Below are 22,802 nucleotides of genomic sequence, written 5' to 3'. Positions count from 1 at the left end.
CAAAATATTTGAAAATTCTTGTTTATTTGGGGCTGGGAATTATGTGTTGTCACTTACGGGTGTGTTGTCAGTTCACATCCATATTATTGTTTTCAGATTATACAACAAACATACTGACATTTGCCTCTCTGCATTTATAATGTACAACCCTATTTTCTTCTGTTCCTGCTGTTTTATTCTCCTGATTCTGAGACAATGAGACTTCCCATGATACTATTCCAGCAAGTCTCCAAACCAGCAATATCCTTCTAAACATACATATTATTTTTGCATTAACTTTTAAGGCCACAGATCAGTCAAGCTGAGGCATTAACACTTATTTTTCATATCAAATTCTTGTTTTGGTTGATTCTTAATTTACGCCTATATCACAAACTATTTATGTAATATATACATCACATCTGCATATTCTATTCACTGTGTTCATCTTTAAAAAAGTGTCCAGACACTTTTACATCAGTATCACCCTAAAATGAAATTAATGACCTTCAGTAGAATTTGACTACTTTAATGATTCCATTAAATATCCTCTGACACTACCTTTTGTCTTCGCAGTATCTATTTCAGTTAAGAGCTGAATACGTTAATGGTTGACAGGTAGAATTCAATAGCCAAATGAAACATCACTGTTACTTCTTTGGCATTATTTTAGTCAATAAGGGTTATAGAAATAATATAATTGTCTTTGTAATAAGTTTTTATTTGGACCTGCATTTGTATAGTCATTTGATATGAAATATTCCCACTGTACTGGGTGTACATAACAAGTTTTGAGTATATAACAAAAAATGTATATCCTATGATCGTATTTGTTACTCTAGATGAATACTCAGGAATGATTTTCAGTACAGAGCTAACACTGTTTGCTGAGTATTTGAAAATATTTCTCTGAAATGAAAAAAATGATTTTAGTTTGAACTGCAGAACACACAGGACAGTATGAAGAGCAGGCCAGCATTCCAGGCTCAGAAGATCCAAAGCCGTGTGAGTAACGTTTCAGATCCATTGCTAGACATGTTTGAAATTTTTTGAGTGGAAAACACAGATCTTTTGGTGATGCAAATGCTAATGGAATCTTTGGTTTTACAACATATACTGTGGCCAGGAGAATGGGATGGATTAGATTTATGGTTTATAAATTCAGGCCTGTGGACCTTTAACAATTCACAAGGAAATGAGTGTCTACTCCAGGATGGAAGTCAAACTAGAAGCCAAGGGTGATAAAAGCACAGGCAGGAGAATTGTAAATAAGGAAAATTTGTTCCACTCTTGGTTGTATAATACATGAAAACTCATTGCTATCTCTGCAATAATTATGCTACAGAAAATCTTCAGTCTTACATCATTCAATCTGTCACCTTTCATTTAAATTCATAACCAGAATAGTTTAATGTAGAAGTTGTGCTTGTATTGTCACCTCAAAAACCTTGTGAGCAGATCTACCTACTTTTTAAAACTGTTTTTAGATACAGTTCTTACACTCTTTGGGAAGTCTGGTTCCCTGCTTGCAGAACTGGGCTTCTGGTAAAAATTTCTAAGGAATATCTGGCACCTACTACATACTGATGTTATCTTTAATAACAGTATCAGCTACTCAATCTGCTTACTAGCAATCTAAGACCATATAAATTACAAGGAAAAAAAATCCGGAAACACCTACACAAAGTTAACGCAAACACAGGACCTGTAATGATGTGATCTTGGTTTGGGACTATGTATATTCCACCTTCTTTTCTCATAATTTAAAATATTGAAACCTAAGTGCAGAGTCAGGAGAGTCAAGCCATCTGCCTAAATTGCATAAAGAAAAATGTGGATCTGGCATCTTACTCTATTGATCAGGGATATTTCTAACAGCTTCTAGTGTCTTCTCTAGAAGCACAATCAGTTTTATCTCATCTAAACACATTTGCCATTAAAGTTAGTTAGACGATATTCAAGAAGCTGCTATAAGTTTTAAGTTGAGACAGGCATATTGTTATGGACTTTCAAAATACTTTCCATTCCATTTGCCTTCCTATCTGTGCAACTCTGTGAGAATCGTAAAGGTTTATCCATTATGTGTTATAAAGAGTATACTCTATCCTCAAATGAATGACATCACATAATGTTTTAACCGACTATTATGTTCTTTTCCTCTTCTTAGAACACCCACCGTATGTAAAATACATTTTTTCAGTTCTATCAAGCACACTTATTATGTGCACCAACAATTATTTCTGATTGCCATTACAAAATCCCTATTCATCTTTTTCAGTGCAAGAGTGAGACAGTACAAATGCATCATCACTCTGCCTCAGTCTACTTCTTGCTCATATCTTGTTCTTTCCATATGTATTGGTTTTGGTGAGCTACTGTGTGTTTATTAGTTGGTCATAGTGAATGCAATCTTTTTCCACTAGACTTACAGTGGTCTACATTTTGCCAGTTTTTTTCTATTTTCTCATCTTAAAAAAGGGAAAGTATCTCACAACAGAAGGGGAATGAGAAAAATTCAAAAAATTTTTGATACCACATGAAACAGAAGAATCTTTCCAGTTATTTTACTTATGCCTGTCTTTATGTATCTTGGAAGTTCTAGTAACTTTGACTATATAGGCTTCATTCATACTTCTGCTTAACAACACGAGAAACTGAAGTTAAAATTATTTTCATAATCAGTCTTAACTCAGTTCTCCAGCCACATTTTACATAGTAAATACAGAACTTGAAATCTGTATGTGCAAATAATTGCCAAATATATGGAAATTTCTACTTATGTCAAAGAAAATGTCTACTCTAAGCCAGCATAGGGTATAATACAGGCTGGAGGGGGAATGTCAAGAAGAACTGTCAGTGTAATGCATTGAAAAGGTCTGATAAATGGACCAAAAGAATATCATTAGGCACTCAGAGTACGTATGGTGAATCAAACGAAATTGGATTCTTGTCCTAAATTCTTTGAGTTATCATTATTTTGCCCATAAGTAACTAAGTAGTTAATTTTTGGCCGTTAAAATGTGCCATCTGTGAGGAAAACTCAATAATTCTACTTAGTGAATTTCCAGGTGATACCATACACTTATTATCCTCAACCTGCCTAATTAATATCAATTATAAAATATCCATTTTCCAGTTAACTTACACATTTCAGGAGACTGCAGCACGTACAATATTTGCACTATATAGCTTGAGTGATTCTGTGCATCTGTTTGTCAGCTTCTCATTACGGTGTTAATTTGGAGTTTAAGTATATGTTTGAATATTAAGGAAAGTATTTTTTCTGGAGTTAGGTCAAATGTGTCATGACTAAGCTTTGTTTTCTGTAGAAATGATCCAGTTCTTATCCTGTCTGCCTTGCTTTGCCTTGGACTTGATCAGATCTAATTATATGCTTTTGCAAAAGTAATATATTTTGTCATCTGAACAATCTACATATGCAAGGAGCATTTTTAACTGGCAAAGAGATTGTTCCCTTCCTCATGCAGTATTTAGAGATTGTCTGGGAGTTAGTCCTAAGGCAGTACTCTGAAGAACTACAAAGCAGCCACAGGATCTGATCCAAGTTGTAAAGTCAAGACTGAGTCGCTGAGAACTTTGCTTCCAGTATCTAGAAAATGGATATGGCAATTGGTACTGCCAGTTGTCTTAGAAAAATTTTGAAGTTAAAATAGTGATTATTTGCAAAAAAAAAACCTTTTGAGACCTTCATGTGAGAGGTACTGCTTGTGTTTTTATTTTAATGTTGTTGGCTAATTTACCTTCCCTCAGAGACAGGCACTCAAAATATTTTATCCTGGAAACTGTTTATTTCCTTTGTCCAAACCAGATGGAATCCATGCACACTATGAACATGAGCACTGAACAAATGAAAGGAAGTGAACACATTCTAAGGGATTTGACATGGTCCAAGAGTGATTACAAATTTATAATCCACTTGGGGGACTTTGCTGATTTCTTAAGCAGCTTGAGTGGTTTATGAACAGCATGCAATTTCATTGTGAATGTCAGATTAATGCTAGATGAATGCTTTAAACAAAATTTATGCTGTCTTGGGTCAATTTATTTAACCCATTGAAATGTTTTTATACTCTGTTTTATGGTTTACATTACTAACGATAGCATATACATTCCCTCTCCTGACAGATCGACAATATACCTATTAAATTAAATGCAGCAGCTATTTTAAGAGAGGGTGCCCTCTATCAGCGAAAAATGGAACAGGAGCTCCAGAGGTATGCTCACCCATCTTCCTCAGATTATTTTTCACACCTCTTGATAAAGAATAATTGACAACATTACAATAATTAAGTAAACTGCATTAAGTAAGCTATTCAGTAAGCATTGCTGACAAACAGAAAAGTGGACTAAAACGAAAGTCTACACTGAAGTCATTATTTACTATAGATGATGTGCAGTGTGACTGTGTTCTGATTTTGCACTCTGGGTAGTGTCCACTTGTAAAGTCCAATAAAGATTGATTGTTATATTTGTTCCAAGTCTCCAGAATAAACAATGACCCAAATGCACATCTACCTCTGTGTCCGTTATAAAAGGAACGTATATATTAAGCATATAGATTAAACATTTCATATACCTTTTTTTTTTTTATGGTTTGGGGAAAGCTACATGCAAAGTTGATAGTTGAACTTGTTTATCTGTATATAGAAATACCTATCCCTTTCTATCACATTAAGGTGTATGGCAGGACTAAGACCGTGCTGCTCCACACGCTGAATGAGTAGGAGTGCAGGTGACAGCAAGGCATGCAAGGACAGTGTCCTCACTGACAAGCCACTCAGTCCTGTAGTACCCTGGCAGTGCAGCAGAGCGTGTCCAATGAGAGGAAGCAGGGTCAGCCAGCAATCCAGCGATTGCTAGGTGAGACCATAGGGACGAGTCAGGCCAAGGCCAAGCCCAGAGACATGTCAACAAGATGGGGTTAGCAGGTATAATTATGACTGGGCACAGGCATACCTGCAACGTAGCCAAGGACAAAGGCTTCTACTATGAGATTAAACGCATCTTCCAGGAAGAAGCTCCACAGACACAATTTTTTCAGCAGTTTTTCACACAGCTCTTCTCACTGCAGTCAGATCCAGTGGTGCACAGCTGCACCATAACACAGCTGCCTTTGAATACAGGCAACTAAACGCTAGGGGTGGGGAAGAAGATCTTGCAGGTCCATTTCATGCACACAGAACTCTGACATAAGGAAGCCTGACTATGCAGCACAGATTTTCAGCTGATATTAATTAGGCTTCTGAGTGTCCACTGCTGACTGTATTCTATAACTAGAAATACAGACCATTTTCACTAATAATTTTAACAGATAAAACCTGTATCATTGTCATCTTGATTTAGTGTTATTACTAATCCACCTTACTTAGCAAGCTAAGGACTAAATACTGTTATTATTCTAAGTCCTGGAATGACTGTCTAAAGATGAATTTGGTTTTCATACAAAATTTTGATAGATGGATCAGAATTTCAGCAGTAAGATTTTACACGTCACTCAGTTTGCGCTATCACCTATCGTTAACAGCTGTGTATGTATACTGAATTTTTTCATACAACTATACATGATACTGTTCACTTTATCTGGCAGAATTTTATTGCACTCAGCGAAGGAATAATGTTCCCCTTAACACTGTTTTTTATTCATGAGACGTAATCTTCAGCTGCATTTAACACACAACAAATACATGTATATGCATTGGGGAGCAACAGTAAGGCACAACTCACTGCATTTTTGTGTCTGTGCCCAGACTCTTGGCACATTCAGTCCTTTGCTGCTGGACTTTGAGAGGCCTGCTGCAGGGCTTTGCGTTGCTTTTCTCTCCTGACCAACCATAAAGAATAAGAATGTGATTTTACTTAATAGCTGAATTCTTCTTTGCCTCATTACAACAATATTGTAGGATTATTTAATTGACAAAATACAAAACAGGAACAGAAATAAGGAGAAAAGCTTTTATTTCTCTGTGATAAAGTTGGCAAGAAAACTGCCAAAGAGAAAACTTATTTGTGTTTTCTACCTCTAAGCAAAATAATCCTCTGGGAGCATTTATGTAACTTTGGCCCAATTCTCCTTGCTCCTTATAAGAATGTTCAGGTAAATAAAGTTAGCCCTCTCTTTGGGCTTTACTGTGCTGACAACTATCACATCCATGCCTTCGTACATTTTCTTACTGCCCTATTTTCCCAGACTTTCTACCTAGTAGGAACACCTCTTAGTCTGGAATTAAAGTACATCTTTCAGATGACTTCTCAGTGACTACCTTTTTTCTCTGCAGAGATCAAGCATTTTATGTCACAAAAAACTTCTAGAAATGTTTTACAAACCAAAGCAGGGCTGGAGAGCCAGAGTATGATATATTCTTCCTTCACTCTTGCAGAATTGAAAATTTGCTACGAGGGACTGGAGATCCATCTGAATTCTTGGAATGGCAGAAACAGATGCGCGGAAAAGATTTGGAACAGCAGCTGGCTGAAATAGAGTGTAGAAGGCTTCGAGGGAAACTGAGTCATGAAGAGGCAGTTCTAGCCCATCAGAATGTAATTCAAGAAAATAAGAAGAAAGCTGATCTAATGAGAGAAGAGGTAATACAGCTTTGTTCAAATTTTGTCTGCATTCAATTACTGCAAAACTTACCATAGACGATGCCTATTACAAGTAGTTACAAAAGTTCTATACAATGTCTTCACTCACTGGAGTCTGTAAACAATGGATAAATAATGCTGTAACTTCCAGACACTGCAATGTTTATACATTCAAGTAGTTTTTACAAGGGTTTGATTTGATTGATAGCACTTCTGAATTCAACTGAATAAAAATAGAAAGTAAAGCATCCTTCCCAATATTCATGTCGTTATTAATATTCTTTTTGTTCAGATACTGAGATACTAAGCACTGTTTGCAATGAAATCACCAATATGTGACTAATTTCATTATCTTGTTAAAATGAGAGCTGTGAATATAAACAAATTTGTTTCCTTAAACAGATATAATTCAATTTATTTCATATTATCTGGCATGGCTGTATGTCTCCTAGGGGAAAATTCAGACAGGAACCCTCTTTAGATCTACAGATATGGAAAATGGAATACTTTTGCCAAAAAGTACCTTTTCACATATTTTCCAACATGGCAAATCACATTTTCCCTAAAACACTGATAAATCTTTTCATTTTTTTTTCCAAACTCACATTTTTTCTGGCGCTTTTCTTATAAACTAAGCAAATGCTCAAGAAATAATCAAGTATTATAGAATTAATCGTTTCAAAAGTGACTATCACAGGCTGTGTCCACTGTTTTTCTTTTCTATTAAATAGTTTGTTGCTATGTCCTGTAGGCTGACCATTACTTTCTTCTTGGTCACCTCTCACAGATGTCGGTAGTGACTCAGCAATTTGGGATAGACCCACAAAGATTTTCAAAAAGGGCATAATACAAAAGAGAAATGTGCTTAATGGGGTCCTTTTCTGTCCTTAAAAAAATACCTTTCAGCTATTTTGGCATTATGTCTGTCTAGACAGACTGTCAAGCAACAATTTGAAGTGAACCCTAACACATACAACTGAGCATAGTGTGGTTGCTTTCACCCATTCAAAAATGGTTGAAGCTATTATATTCACCTCAATTTCAAGGATGATATAGTCCACTGAATCCAGTTTTCTTTGTACTATTTCAATTATTTGAAGCACTCATGTCATTGGTTATCAGGAACTTTATTAACTTGTTTATTTGGGGTTTAGAAAGCAGAGCTGATGCACGAGTATGCAGAGAGATGTCTACAGGAACAGAAAGAAATGAGAGAGCTGATGGAGAAGGTCGTGGAAGGACACAAGAATGCAAAGGAAGCAAAACTAAAGCTTCAGAAATACAAACAGCAGATAGGTATTTATATATTGCCAGAAAAAATAGATATGATGCCAAGTGACCCCAGAATACTTTATTTTAGAGAGGCAATTACAATTTTTTTGAAAGAAAGAGGAAATTGTGGGAAATATCCAGGATATAAATTCCCATAAATGTAAGAATATGAATTTTAGGACCAAGTTGGTAGTAGGTAGATCAAAAATTCTAACCTACTGCTTATGGGGATTAAATTTTGTTAAAAAGGGAAGAATACAATGCTAATATTCTGCAACTTCCATCTAAAAGCAGCATACCATACTTGAATGGCTGTACTTTTTGTCAAATCAATTTAGGAAGCTCAGATTCTTGTGATTCATGCCATTAAGAGAGGATTTGCCTAGCAACCTCTCTGAAAGAATCATAGCTCAAGATTACTGTCTTCTTTAGAGAAGACAGTCTGGAGGAGATGATTGTAGCTAAGGAAAGAAAAGACATCTGCCAAAAGAACAGTACCACAAAGGAGAAGGATTAGCACAAGACAGACCAGTCATTAGAATGAAGAGAAATTGGGTTACACGTTCTCCATAATTCTTAAATAAATAGTTAATGCATCAGTGACAAAGCCTGGACTCCCTTAAATTGTGCATATTTTGGTGAGCAGAATACTTTTCACTGCTTATCTATCTCCATAATTGTACTGAGGGTGGCAGAAAGTGTTAGCCGATCTGAAATGACATAGCAAAGCCTACCAACCTTTGTGGGTCGCTGATTTCTAGGATATGCACAGCTTGATAAACTACAAATGTTTGATGTTGTATAATATCCTTTCATTAAGTAATGAAACAACAGACATTAATTAGAACAGAAAATAAGAAGAAATAATTCAAATTGCCTATTTTATGTGTGTATTCAATATGCTTCTTTGTTGAACAGAATGATAGATAGTGGAGGTGGGAAGTACTCATTTGTTTCTTTAATTGTACCTCCCACCAATGACAGATTGTTCCTTCAAGTACCTTCAGATATGTATTATTATCATTATTCACAAATGCATATGAGTTTTCCTCCAGATGGACTACTAGTTAAAATATGCAACCGGCTAACAGAGATTAGTTCTTTTCTTTCAGTTCAGGAAGTTTGTGAAGAAAACCGAGAACTACTTCGGCAAGCTTTAGAAGAAGAGGAAGAAAAGTTTAAGAAAAAATATGAATTAATTCAACAAATACGAGCCATTGAATCTTTACCAATCCTTAAACACAAGTTTGTTGACTTAACTGAGGTAAGCTAAAAAGAAAAAAACTATAGTTTTTACATTAATATGTATTGTATTTGTTTCACACGTTCAGAGGAAGTGTATACTGTGTGCAGATGTGTAGTGCTAAGTACAAAGTGACCCCGTGAGATGAAGATTCAATCTGAAACTTTCACAAAATTTATAAAATGAAAATTTTATCATGGAGAATATACTGATGATAAGTGAGAACTTACTACTTCTGATTGTAAGTGAAATTATAGGCCCTTGAACTTGCTTTGAATTTTGCTGGCAGTATCTATGATTCCAGACATCTTTCAAAAAGAGACTGCCAACTGATTACAATATGTGCCATCCACCTTCATAAAGTCACAGATTTATCAGTCTTTAGTGAAGACCGACACAAAGTGCAAAATTATGTATAGTTGTTCATTTTGCAGTGGTGATTGCCACGCTAATTGACAAAATTAATTTCCTGTGCTTTCAAAACTTTCAACATTCAGGTATACGAGAGATTGTCTGGAGAACCCAAAATCTGTTTTTTTGTTATGCAGGTACTGTGCAAATGACTTGTGAGTGTGTATGTGGCTAAGTCCATGTAAATGTATCCCAAACTTCCTGAACTTACTATTGATTCACACCAACTGATACACCTGACACTGGGCTTGGCAGAATTTCCACATTTACACAGCATCCAGAAATCTGTTGTCTTACCTCTGAACCAGAAGCAGAGTAGCAAAAATATACTCCTCCATTTTTCTTCTCCAAACTGAAAAGAAGAATAACATAGAGTAATACAAAATGACCTCACCAATTTTAAATGTGATCGTTTTGGTGATGCAAAGTCGTAAGACATAGTCTGCAAAGACACAACAGTTTAAAGTAGTCGGATGTGGAAATGTCATTACTTTTTTAATCACAGCAACTTCTATAAAATGGTGCAGGCTCTCAGTGAGGAAAATGAAGGTGACTGGAATGTCAGTACTTTCTTACTTTTGAATGTACTTCATTTCACTGCCATGTACAGCGGCTGTCAACCCGGCACAGAGCTTCCACTGGAATCCTGTCTGTTACTAAGTACAGAATATGGCTTTAAAGTAAATTTCCCATCTAGCTCTTCTCAAAAGACAAAGTAGAAAATCACAGTAGGTTTCAAGGCATATATAAAAAACTCAACTGAAATCAAGCTTATGCTATACCTAAGGTAACTGAAGTATAAGGTTGCTGGAAGTGGGATAGCTGTACAAGTCATATTACAAGTGCAAGAGAGTCAACCTGAATGATATCTTAGCTTATTTCACAGTTTCCTTATACCCAATCTTGCAATGGTTCTCAGAGTAATTTAGCATTCTTTTGGTGATGGCTTGGCCTATTTTTTCTTCCTACAAAAGACTTTTGTGGGCTCAGTGAAATTAAGTATGTGTGCATAAAATTCATACTACTTCTCAAAATTGTTGAAGTACCCAGGTCTTCCCTTGCTGGCACTTCAGTTTCTCTAGTAGCAGCATTACCTACTGCACAAGTATAGAACTTTCCTTATTCTAGGAATCATTTCACTGTCTTCACTGAATATTTTTGAAATTCACATGCTCAGAGTATTCATCCCTACCATTCCATGCTTCTCTTTCCTAGATCTTTTTGGTGTCTGCTTACCATGCTCACAAACAACCACTGGTACATATGCCATGTTGCAAAACAGTTTACTTTCACCTTCTGTGAATACAGTTCAGCAGTCACTGAGTAGCTTAAAATAGAGGCAAGGTATTATAGTACTTGCCATTTGAAATTTCACTTGAAACTGAAATCTCAGAAGGAGAGAAATGATCATTTAGTTTTTCATTTAGCTATGATGGTACATATTTATTAAGAAAATGCAAAGAGAAGATTGTTTAATATTGAATTCTTCTATCACTCTTCTTCTGATGCTACTGGTAACCAATGTTTCGGTCATGTTTGGTAAACATGAGGAGTGTGGAAGCAGAAACCACTGAGCCAAAATTGAAGAGTCAAACTTGAGGTAAAAAACAGTGAGGTGATGATTTCTTCCTACTGACTCAACTTTTGAAACTTTAGAAAGAGAAGTTGTGGGGACCAAAACACAGGAGAGACTTCTGGAAATGTTGAAGTACTCCGCAGTTTACTCCCCAAGACTCATTCTCCTTCACTGATGAGCTTGTATCATTAGGCTCTCCAAACTAACTCAATAATAAGCCCTCTTAAACACCACCGTAACAGCAGATAGTTAAGTCTGTTTCTGTGTCATACTTGGTGTCTTGCAGCAAAACTGACAATCTGAGCATGTCTCTGTAACAGAACATCCTTCTCTCTTCCTGGTTGTTGTTTTTTCCCTTCCCATTCATGTTCTATTTTGTGAAAGGCAAGTAGTATTCTGTCAACAAGCAACTCAGTATGCAATACAAGGGATTTTTTTTCTGCTAGAAAGGATTGCTTGAAAACACATCAGCTCATGAACTGAATAATTTCTCTCCATTAAAATGACTGTAATGAGTTTTACCTAAATATATTTATCATTACCACTTAATTTCAGCCTTAGAAATAACATTCAGAGGAGTGATTGTTCTTTTGTTTTGCCTTCCTCAAATTCAGCCTTTCCAAACTGTCATTCATTTTCTGTGGAACTAAGTAGACCAAGGTCTTTGTGATTAAAATCTTAACCAGTGTTTCACTCTTAATGTTATACAACTGTATAGAAGAAGTCTGGTAAGCATCTTGACTTCCTACACCCATGTCTTCCATTCTAACATGCCATGGTACCAGATCCTCATGAAAGATGTGTACCAAAACTATGTTGGTAAACGAAAGAATATTAACTGCCATGAAAGGGATGAAATTTTGCAAAGATTTATACAGAGAAGCTCAGTATTCGTGTGTATTTGTGCAAGTTTTTCCTATATGCAGATGTATTTATGAGTAGATACAGGGAAAGGGAGTGTATGTATAAGGGCTGAAAACTTCAAGTGTACACAAATCTGTTTAGAAATTATCTGTCTTCATATGGAAGCTAAGGTGCGGAAGTCTCATTACATCTCATAATCAGGCTTATTGTCACTCTTATTACAAAGTGGATTTTAAAAAGCCTTCATTAAACATTGAATATTTTAAATCTGGGCATTAAGTTTTCAATTTCCTGGGTATAAAGTGTTGTTTATTCCTAGTCTGTTCAGATAAAAATGATAGATGTCATCATAGTTCAGATGCGTAATTTGGATATAGATAAATGCAAAAAATGCATATTTTTGAGTGTAAAGTCAGTTCTGTTTTTACCAAAATAGGAAAGATGCAGTTTTACAGATTTCAGAACTTTAAAAGGCTTATTAAAACTAAGAGTCAAATAGATTTTTTATTGGACAGCGAATGTGTTTGTGATTATTGTGTTTATTTCAATATTTTTTCATGAAATGTTTTGCAAGGCTTGTGTTTTTACGCATACAAAAGATGATCTCCACACTTTAAAACCAGCTTGTAAATAGCAGTTAGGTTAGAGTCATCCCTGTCTTTTTTGAAGTCAAAAAATATTCAGCATGATTTGGAACACAATCAAAATACTCGGGTTGTACTCATTTTCTCTCCCCTTGCCATTTACAGTGTTATTTAAATCTATACTTCTTATTTCCTAGACTGGTGGCCATGGTTTAATTTGTGAAATGTCAATAGTGGAACTACGTGAACGCCTCGCTCTACTCAGAGAAGCACAGAAGGCAGCAGAGGAAGAGAAGAGAGACCAGATAATTCATGATAAACAAGCTAAGGAACAACTTCTTCTAGATAAACTGGACCAGATTTCCCTTTTCAGAGCAGAACTTGGACGAGCGGCTGCATTAAAGTCAGTATAAAACAGTATATGACATTTAACACATTGAAACTTTGTTAATATTTTGCTAGTTTCGTGAGAAGAAAAACAAGTGGAGCGCAAAATACTGCCCTCTTATAAAGCGGTGCAGCTCTCGTCAAAGATTAGACTGGGCCCAAGATTTCTTTTTACTCCTGAAAATAATTTGCATCAAATTTAACAAATCTTTTTCATCAATTTGAATTTACGGTTGAAGACACTGTACAGGCTAGTGTTGAGAGTACTGTGCCAGGATTCAGAGCCAAAACTCTGTACTGAGTAAGAAGCTCTTTCTTCTGCTCCTTTTCAGTTAATCAGAACTAATTTGATTTTATTACAATCATTCTTACTTGCTATTTAAAGTGGTTTCTCATTTTCATCTAAACCAATACATTAGGGCTTTAGTTTTCTTCTTTGAACTTAATTTGTTATGTGAAAGGGCAGGCATTATTTTAGAAGTTAAAGATACTTTAAGAAGGAGATTTTCTGATAATAATAATAAATTATAAATTAAATATACTATAGCTGTAGATCAAAGAGAAGAATCTTTGCTTACAGGCTCTCTGATCAAATTTTGTATTCATTATGCATATTTATTATTCATTATCATATTTATTATTCATTGTCATAAAGGATCCATAACCATCATAGATGGCTGCATATGCAGAAGACAGATCCCATCCACAAGGAATGTAAAATCTAAGTTTAAATTATTTACAAATAAATCTGAGCAAGAAGAAAGCCTGTGTAAGTGTGTAAAATATGGATCACCTCTTGCTCTTATGCCATTTTTACTGCATCTTGACTCTGCCTTTTTTTTTTTTGCAAGTTTTCATTCACCTTTCTTCTTTTGTGACTTTGATAGTTTAGTTCTTGTCTTGCCCTATTTATTTTGCAAATAGATGTTCAGGCTGACATTCTGAAGACATACTCTATCAGGCTAAAGCCATGCATCTTTAGACATGTTTTAGATTTGTGTTTATCACTTAGATACCAAAGGTGGCTTCTTAGGAGTTCAATTCATGTTATTGATTTATCTTCCAGTTCTAAATCTCAATTACAGAAGGCAGTACTGATGTATTCATTTAACTAGTTTTCACGGGTCCCAGCTCTGATTTGGTTTGTAGCTGATAGTTAAGCTCCAAAGAGTGAGGTTTTACTGTGTTAGTACTTAAGAACTTATTTTAATGAGGTTAGTGAATCAATAACTGCAGCTCCAGTGGATTGACTGCATAGATCAGTGACCTTCTCTTCTGTGTCATCTATGGAGAGAAGACTAAAGGACCTGAAATAGACTTTGGGCTGGAAGCAAATTCCCATCTCTAAGCATTCAGTGTTATGTAAAATCCTGTAGGAGCAATTCAAGTCACCGCTTACCACAGGAGATTCAAACTAGGCATTAGGAACTTGTATGCTACATAAAATCTACTTCTCTAGAAAATTATTTGTTATGGTAGATATGCAGTGTGTACATACTGTATAGAGCTGGGTTTCTTTAAAATAGGCTCTCTGTTTTAATTCAGATCTAAAACTGTTCTAATCCTGAAATTAGCTATGCTGGAATGTGAAGTTAACATGAATTTACTTTTTGTCCTGACATATTTGAGATGCTATTTAGAACAGATGACCATGCCAATGATGGTAGAATACAAATAAATTTAAACACTGAATTTGCAAGCTTCTATTCAGACTCATGGTAAGGAATACAGAAATGTACTTTATTTTAATGGCGTTCCGTTTGTTCTCCAAATGAAGGAAATATAAATTTGCAGTATAGATTCTACAAGACATTTCTTTTCACATCTCCCAGGCACTCTATGTCACAACTTGGGAACATCAATTATAAAGAGGCATCATCAAAGTATACTAGAAATGTTGTTCTTCAGGAATGTATTTAATGCTTGATCATCTAGAATGTAAATCTGTGGTGGTATTCTTGTTAATACACAGCACGCTGGCATATTTACGAGTGCTAGACTTTTTGCTGCAGCTTTCATCTTTCTCCAAAGAGAAAGATGAAAACAAACAAACTATAGGCTTTGTGTGTTAAACCTATTTACAGGTCTAGACTCCTGAAATATCTATCAAGTCAGTGTGACTGTTTGCTTGAACTGTATCAATATACTGCACAGGAGATATAAAGATCAAATTATGCTTACAGAATTAATTCATAATTACAGACATAGAATAGCAAATCTTACTAATGGTGCTCATAAGATACCACTGTGCATCAACACAAAATTACATGTTATACCTGCAAGTGTGTTATGTTGAAGGCTCTTGCTAATCAGCAGAAGTGTGATGGCTAAGCTTTGCTAAACAAATATGCTTTAGTTAGTGTCAGCTGGAGTTTAATTGGGTCCCTACCAAGCAAATTCCTTTCAGTATCACTTACAAACAGACATACATCAACACAAAAGAGGCCTGTTGGGCAAGCATATAATGAACTATATTAAACAAAATGGGAAATGGAACATGAAAAATCACAGAAACATCAGCCTTTAATAGATTGAAAGCCACTACATCCATCACAGCAGTAGCTTTGTGACTGTTTGCAGAACATTTAAGAATCAATTCAGCATATATGCAGGATGTCTCTTTAATTGCTAGAATTTCACAGTTTGAAAATTAGCCCTGGCATATGAAGTGGACAAACATTTGAGTTCTCAGCTTTCAAACATGAACTCTAAAAGATTTTTGACTGTTGGTATACATGTGCTAATGTACTATAGGTATGTGCCCATAGACTTCAGTTACAATTCTCTTTCACTCCAGTGAGGCAATGTCTATATTGCAAGTAATTTAATGCAATAAAAATCAAGCAACAGATAAAACCAGTTTGTGCTGAGGCTCCAAATCCTTGGTTTGGTGGGGTTACTCTGGATTAGACCTAGCCTGGTCTTGGGACTGCATGTTCTCACCACTCACCTGATGTACCACTACAAATACAAGCTGGGGGATGAAAGGATTGAGTGCATCCCTGCCAAAAAAGACCTGGGGGTAGTGGTGGATGGCAAGTTGGACATGAGCCAGCAATGCACCCTCACAGCCCAGAAGGCCAACCGTATCCTGGGCTGCATCAAAAGAAGCGTGGCCAGCAGGGTGAGAGAAGTGATCCTGCCCCTCTTCTCTGCACTGGTGAGGCCTCACCTGGAGTACTGTGTCCAGATGTGGAGTCCTCAGTACAGGAGAGATATAGACCTGTTGGAGCACAAAAGGAGGGATACAAAAGTGATCCAAGGGATGGAACACCTCTCCTGTGAGGACAGGCTGAGAGAGCTGAGGCTGTTCAGCCTGGAGAAGAGAGCCTCTTCTCCAGGTGAGGTGACCTAGTAGTGGCCTTTCAATATCTAAAGGGGAACTACAGGAAAGAAGGGGACAGGCTCTTTAGCGGGGTTTGTGGTGGTAGAAGAAGGGGAAATGGTTTCAAGCTTAAAGAGGGGAGATTTAGGTTAGCTAAAAGGAAAAAGTCTTTTACAGTGAGGGTGGTGAGGCAGTGGGATATGTTGCCCAGAGGTGTGGTTGATGCCCCATCCCTGGAGACTTTCAAGGTGAGGCAAGATATGGTCCTGGGCAACCTGATCTAGTTATGCATATCCCTGTTCATTGCAGGGGAGCTGGACTAGATGGCCTTTAAAAGTCCCTTCCAACTCTAAGGATTCTGTGATTCTAAGTAAACTAAGAATTATGTATATGCTTTCCAAAAATTATCACTTTTTTTTTGTAACTAGAGAGGGTTCTTCTGGCCATGGACTATCCCATTCTGAGTGACTGTTAACTTGCTTCCTTAGGAAATATGTGATATATATAGAGAGAAGCTGTATGAGGATTTTATGTCGCAAATCCTACAAGTTCTTCACTGACCATTACAGAAAAATAGAACTTGAAAAATCCTTTTTTTCTTCCCTCTCTGAGTTTCCACTAGAATGTGGTGTGGCATCTGAAAATTTATGGGACTAGCTGCTTTTTGGAAGAGCATAGATGGCTGGTACATGACTTCAGGTTGAGGAGGGCTGAATATTCGTCTGATAATAACCAACTATTTACAATGTTAATTCAGAAGCAGCTACTGCTGCTTCATGATGTTAAACCTCTTGTTGTTTCTCTTGTAATGGTATTTGCAAGAATCTGGATTTGCATGTAATGAAAGGTTTTGTTGCTTATTCCCACTGACAACATTTAATCATTGAGTATTTACATAAAACCTTACTGTTGTATTCTCTTAGATCCCCTGGAATGCATTGCCTTATTGCAATGCAAATAGAAATAACCCATGTTCTCAATTAGATTATATGATAGCACATAATTTTTAGACTTACCAAATTGTGTTAAAAATTAAGCTCAGTGTCGCAGTGTGTGATTGTACTAGGGAGGGGACAAAGAGTTATCCCAACTGGACAACGTGACACAAACTGAGAAGCTCAGGAAGCATCTCAGAAAATCAACCCAAAATGAGAAACCAAGCTAAAGTTTGCCCTTCTTTTAGAGTTCACAGTCACATTTAGGAATGTAGCATGGGTCAAATCTCCTGTGCATCCAATTTCTGAGGATTTTGGGAAATGTAGTCCAGAATGGCTGCTTTGAAGAACACCTGCTATTATGAGGAATTTCCTATTAACAAAGCTGAAGTTAACAAGACAGACAAAAACATCTCTCCCAAGATGAAGATAGTGTTTGGATCACTGGAATCTCGACACAGATACTTCTGAAGGCAAACTGGTGGTTTTAGCATCTGAAGGAAAATACGTTCTTCTCTTTCTCCCAACTCCTTGAGAATCACAGCATCACAGAAGGGTTAAGGTTGGCAGGGACCTCTGGAGGTCATGAGAAGAGCACGACTTATGGTGAAAACACTGTGAAATAAGACCCAAGAGATGAGGGAGGAATTCTTTTCTAAAACATTTCCAAAGGACAACCTGTCTCTGAAATTAGACCTGGCACTCACAGACTAACAGTTTAACACTGGCTAACAAGGCCCCAGTGCACTCTGCTCTTGGTTATTCCAAGTCCTATTCTGGTTTCCAATAATAGCAGTTGTAATGTTGTACTACTACAATATAAAAGGACTCTGCAGAAAATTATCCTTGCCAGCTGAGAGAAGACATCAGATCTAACCTGGTGATATATTAGATAATGATATATATTCCTTGGTAGATCTGACACTCACTTTAGCACTGGATTTGGACAGAGAATCACAACTGCTCATGACATAGTACTGCAGCATGATGGTACCCAGCCAAGTTCAAGGGCACTGTTGAGTGAACGAGAAAATTGGATGTAAGTAAGTCACAGTGTAAGGTAGTGCAAATTACATGGAAAAAAAAAAAAGTGAGTACATTGCATCAGCTGGGTGAAAGCAAGCAAAACCAGACAAAAACGTAAACTCCAAAGGACAAAATACCTATAACAGAAGGAAAAAAAAATATAAATAAATAAGACAATCCAATAACCACTCTCTTATGCCTTACACATGTGCTACACATGCTACTATCAATTTATGCTCTCCTAAAACCTCTAATTTTAATTCATCACCACCCCACAGATTCTGAATCTGAGCACTGAGATTACACAGAAACAAATATCTTGCATTTGTCAGGGAATACAGCAACTGAGATGAATACTAAAGATCACGTTAAGAAAACTCCACAAGCAAAAAGCTGCAGTGTTAACACAAGTTTTGCATGTTTTTTTTTTTTTTCTGAAGAATGTTATATCAGGCTTGAAATATCGTCAGATACTGTAATCATGGAATCCTATGGGATGAAATCATTCTATACTATTTAGTAATGCTGTTCTGTAAAGAAGAAAACAAGCTGTGAATACCACATCCATTGAGCTATGTGATTTAAACCTGTTTTCAGCCAACCTGGTCCCCAGAAGCAAAAGCAAATTCATTATCATCCAAGTAATATATAATCAGGTGGATTTATTCTGTAGGTTGATATTACTTTACATTCTCATGGCTTCTTTTTCATTTTGCAGGCAAGAAGAAAAGAAAAGGAAGTCCCAGTCTGGTGAAAGGCAAATGAAAGATGAACGCATTTTAGATCTGCAGAGAAAAATTGTAGAGAAAGCAATGGAGCGTAAAAAGCAAGCAGGACTCTTAAAGATTACCCCCAAGAAAGCCAGCACTGCATCAAGAAAGGTCTGGGAGTTACGTAAGGAAAAGGGCTCTGCAATAAACCTGCTGTTCAGAGTTTTGCTGTACTGCCAGCACTGGCAAGGGTGGCAGAAGCCATACTGGAAGGACAGTAGCAAGTCCCTGCTTCCTGCATAGGCACAAGCTCCTCAAACCATGGCCTTGACCTCACCTCCTTGCTTTACATTTGGCTACCACAAACCAGAGTCCATCCACAATATCTACCTTCCCGCCCATGTCACCACACGCTGAAACAGCATCTGACCCCGCCCCTAATTCTGTCTCACTCTCCTAACAGGAAAACCCCACTACATCAAACTGGGATGTTCGCCCCTTCCCATGCCCAAGGCACATTTCAGCTTATCATTCCCTTGATTTTAACCTGGTCTTTCCTCCACCTGGTCCGACAACATCAAATGAAAGCATTGATAGGCTGTAGGCTTCATGCTGGTAACAGTGGTTGTGTTCCCTTGGGAAGTGGTGAGAACTGCTGCTACTGCCACCCCTGCCACTGCAGTGAACAGTCATGGTGGAGTCACGTTTTAAAAGCTGTACCAGCCCAATAAGAAATTAGAACTACGTCTCCCAATCCACTAAAATAATAAATCTTTACTTGTTCTGTGGAAAAGATGAAGCCGAAATCAGTGAAGAGAAAAACTGTATTTTTCAAACGCACCTAGTTTAAAAACTGAAATAGTGCAATCTTTCAGAGTACCAATGTTTGCAGTCCTCAGTATCCCCATTTCAAGCCACAGCACATGTAGCAGGCTTACATAGAGCACTAGGTCTGTTCCTTTTAGCAGAGGAAATACTGAAGACCTATTTGAAGAAACCATTTCCTAAATTGGGATGGCTTTCTGAACTGAGGCTTTGAACTTATGCTTAATCACTTTGCTGAATAGGGTCCAGTATAAAGTAGAGGCAATAAATGCAGACTTCAAAGGCAAGCAGCTATATAATTACAAATGTGAGACATTTATAAAATAAACAAATTATTAATTTAGAGCTCGGACTTTTTACTACTGATGTGGGTCTGTATGAGTGTTCCTGTGTTGCATAAAAGTGGGAAAAAAAAAAAAAAAACAAGGCTTGTTTGTTTTGAAGTTAGATTTTGTATTTTATTTATTATTTTTTTAGCAAAGCTTTACAAAGTTAGCCTCCTAACATGTCTCAGTGTTTTTGTTTATGGCCTGCTCAGATGTTAAGAAATCTGTAAAAAAGAAAAAAAATGAAAACAACAGGAGAATCTTAAGGTTACTCTAAATTATTTAGATGTTTTGGTGTATATTCTGTCAGTGCTGTTCAGCCCTGCATGACCCTGTCCAAATGTTATTACAGGGAAGTAGCTCAATGCTTGTCAGATATGCCCAGCAGCATCTTTATTCCAGCTGAACTGCATATTGCTGTAAATGGTGTTAGTAAAGCTATAGGAAAAAATTATTTAATTACAGTGCAACAGTTATCTGGCATTCAGTTTGTACTGCTACCTTTTGGGTTCCTCAATATGTAGAAAAATAGTGAGACTAACCCTGTGTACAAAAGACCCAAGCCTAGACTGTGGCTTCAGTTACATTTGGGATAGCCCTTGAGGCCCAATGGGTTTGTGCTGGTTTAAGTGAAGGTAACATTTGTTCATATATCTCTATTGAAGTTCTTAATAGAACAGAATTTATATTGCAACTGGGAAAACTAAGATATGAAAAACTGCCGTTAATTTTAAAAAAAAAAATTTCCTACCATTTTAAGTGAAGAATCAGATTAGAAAGTAGCTGTTTTCTGTTGCTTCTGAGCTTTTTTGGGAACACTCCCTTGTGAGCTAACTTGTAAATCAACTAACAGCAGAGTCTGATAGGGTTCATTTGTGGCTTCAAGGATAACTTGATTGCAAAGAAAGAACATGAGGTAGTGGCATGGGAGCTAGCCATCCTGTTAGTTTTCTATCGACTTCACATTCTGTGGAATGTTGCAGCTGTGTACTTCATCACAAACTGAGCAACCAATTGAGTTCCCTTCTATTCATCATGCCCAAGCTGATGATGTTTCCCAGTCATGTTAGCCGTGTTACCAGCCAGCCAGATTGTCAAATAAAAGTTCAGTGTATCTTCTAAATAAAACCATTATATTCTCAGCAGTCTGATTCTCTGTGTGTCATCTCTACAGGACTCTTTGCAGTGGAATCATTGGAAAGAACTGGAAGAGAGTCGGGAAAGGCGGTTCAAGACTCTTCAGTATGGCTTCATGGCCAGAGAAACAGCCCAGAAAATGGCTGCCTATGAGGCAGCACGAAGCGGAGCCACAGCTTGTATACTGCGCTCCGAAGTAAAATAAAGTACACTTGGAACAAGTCCAGGCCCGCTGGAAATCCCCCAGTGCGACTATTTACTACAAGGCTGAATTTTAATCTTTATTTGATCTTTAACATTTTAATAGCAAAATTTGGGTCATTCAGACACGATAGAATTAAAACGTGTTAATTTTTTACAATGGAATTTTATTTTTAAGCTGCAATGGTATATTTTTTTCCTTTTAGAATGAAAAGTTGTAAGAAGCCAAAATGGCCAGTGTCTGGGTAAGAATGCTGAGGACTATATTACTGTTATCATTGTACACTGTGCCATGAGTTGCTGTGTTCATTTTCCTAAAGAATAAAAATGAGGGGGAAAAAAAAGCAATACTCGTTTACATCAGCATTTTTTCAGAAGGCATGCTCAACCCAAGTTCCTAACACGTCATCTTCTCGCATGACAGTAACTGTGTGTAACAAGATCACCAGTTTCAACTCTGGTTTTAGAGGGTGAAAGAAAAACTGTTCAGAAGGTTGAGATGACCTGATAGCCTACAGCTGCCACAGACTGCACTCAGCGACCCAAGAGACCATCCCTCTATTTGCAGAGGTTAATCTTTTCAGACTTTAAACAGTGGAAGGAGGACATAGCATTGTTGGATCTCTCTAGCAAGCTGCTTCCAGAAAAGTCAGAATTCTGTTACTCACCTAGAAGATAATTTGCCCTCTATGACAATTTCTATACTGTGTAAAATAGCCCTTAAATCACCAGACTTATTCTAGGCACAAAGCCAAGGAGGATATAAATCTGAATTAAAATCTGCACAGCAGTAAGTCTACATAATGCATTTCTATTTTAACGTGATGCCAGTTACTAAGTGTTTAATTAAGGCTATTGCAAATATTTAAATTGAAGGAGAATGTCACTGACATTAGAGTCAGGCAGCTGCTTTTAATGCTCTCACAACATTCCATTTCTCAATTTTTAACTGAAGGAAGTCTAGTGGAATTCTTTTGTTGCCATCTAGCTGTGAAGATCACTTCCACAACGTGCCAGCTGATAAAATGTGCTGTGCTTTTCCTTCATTGTAAACGCTATGGTGGTGCACAAAAGCAATGTAGGACTTATTCTATGTAGGAAGAGATAGGGAACTTATCTCCTAACCTAAGAGGGTGAAAAGAAGGAATGATAGCAGCAGAACTGCAGGCAAGAGGCAACTATGACATTAGATCTGGCAGAGGAGTGCAAAAGCTTAAAGTGACAAACACTAGGTGGCAGGGAGTTCGTCTGCCTTTGTGGATGTTCAGTATTTTGTATTGTATTCCAAAACACCACCAGCTGTTGACTGTAACATCTCAGTTTTTCAGAAACTAGCAGTTAACGGGGCAGACACTCATGGTTTGGGATATTGCATAGCTGAGGCAACTTTTTGATGCC

General features: G+C 37.0%; 1 protein-coding gene across 4 annotated transcripts in view; it reads left to right on the top strand.

The window, feature by feature from the left end:
- The window catches only part of CFAP99 (cilia and flagella associated protein 99), a 48,384-nt gene extending 26,632 nt beyond the window's left edge, over window positions 1–21,752 (top strand). For all 4 annotated transcript variants that reach the window (XM_021394865.1, XM_021394864.1, XM_021394862.1 and 1 more), the window contains exons 9-16: window positions 913–984; window positions 4,126–4,214; window positions 6,378–6,582; window positions 7,737–7,878; window positions 8,967–9,118; window positions 12,730–12,935; window positions 18,924–19,086; window positions 21,241–21,752. In XM_021394865.1, coding sequence (XP_021250540.1) covers window positions 913–984; window positions 4,126–4,214; window positions 6,378–6,582; window positions 7,737–7,878; window positions 8,967–9,118; window positions 12,730–12,935; window positions 18,924–19,086; window positions 21,241–21,408 — 1,197 coding nt within the window. In that variant the 3' untranslated portion in view covers window positions 21,409–21,752. The remainder of the gene's footprint in view (window positions 1–912; window positions 985–4,125; window positions 4,215–6,377; window positions 6,583–7,736; window positions 7,879–8,966; window positions 9,119–12,729; window positions 12,936–18,923; window positions 19,087–21,240) is intronic.

Source organism: Numida meleagris, chromosome 4 (assembly GCF_002078875.1).
Source record: "Numida meleagris isolate 19003 breed g44 Domestic line chromosome 4, NumMel1.0, whole genome shotgun sequence".
NCBI lineage: Eukaryota > Metazoa > Chordata > Aves > Galliformes > Numididae > Numida > Numida meleagris.
Note: the sequence above shows the minus strand (reverse complement) of the source record. Positions and strands in the feature narration are given on the sequence as shown.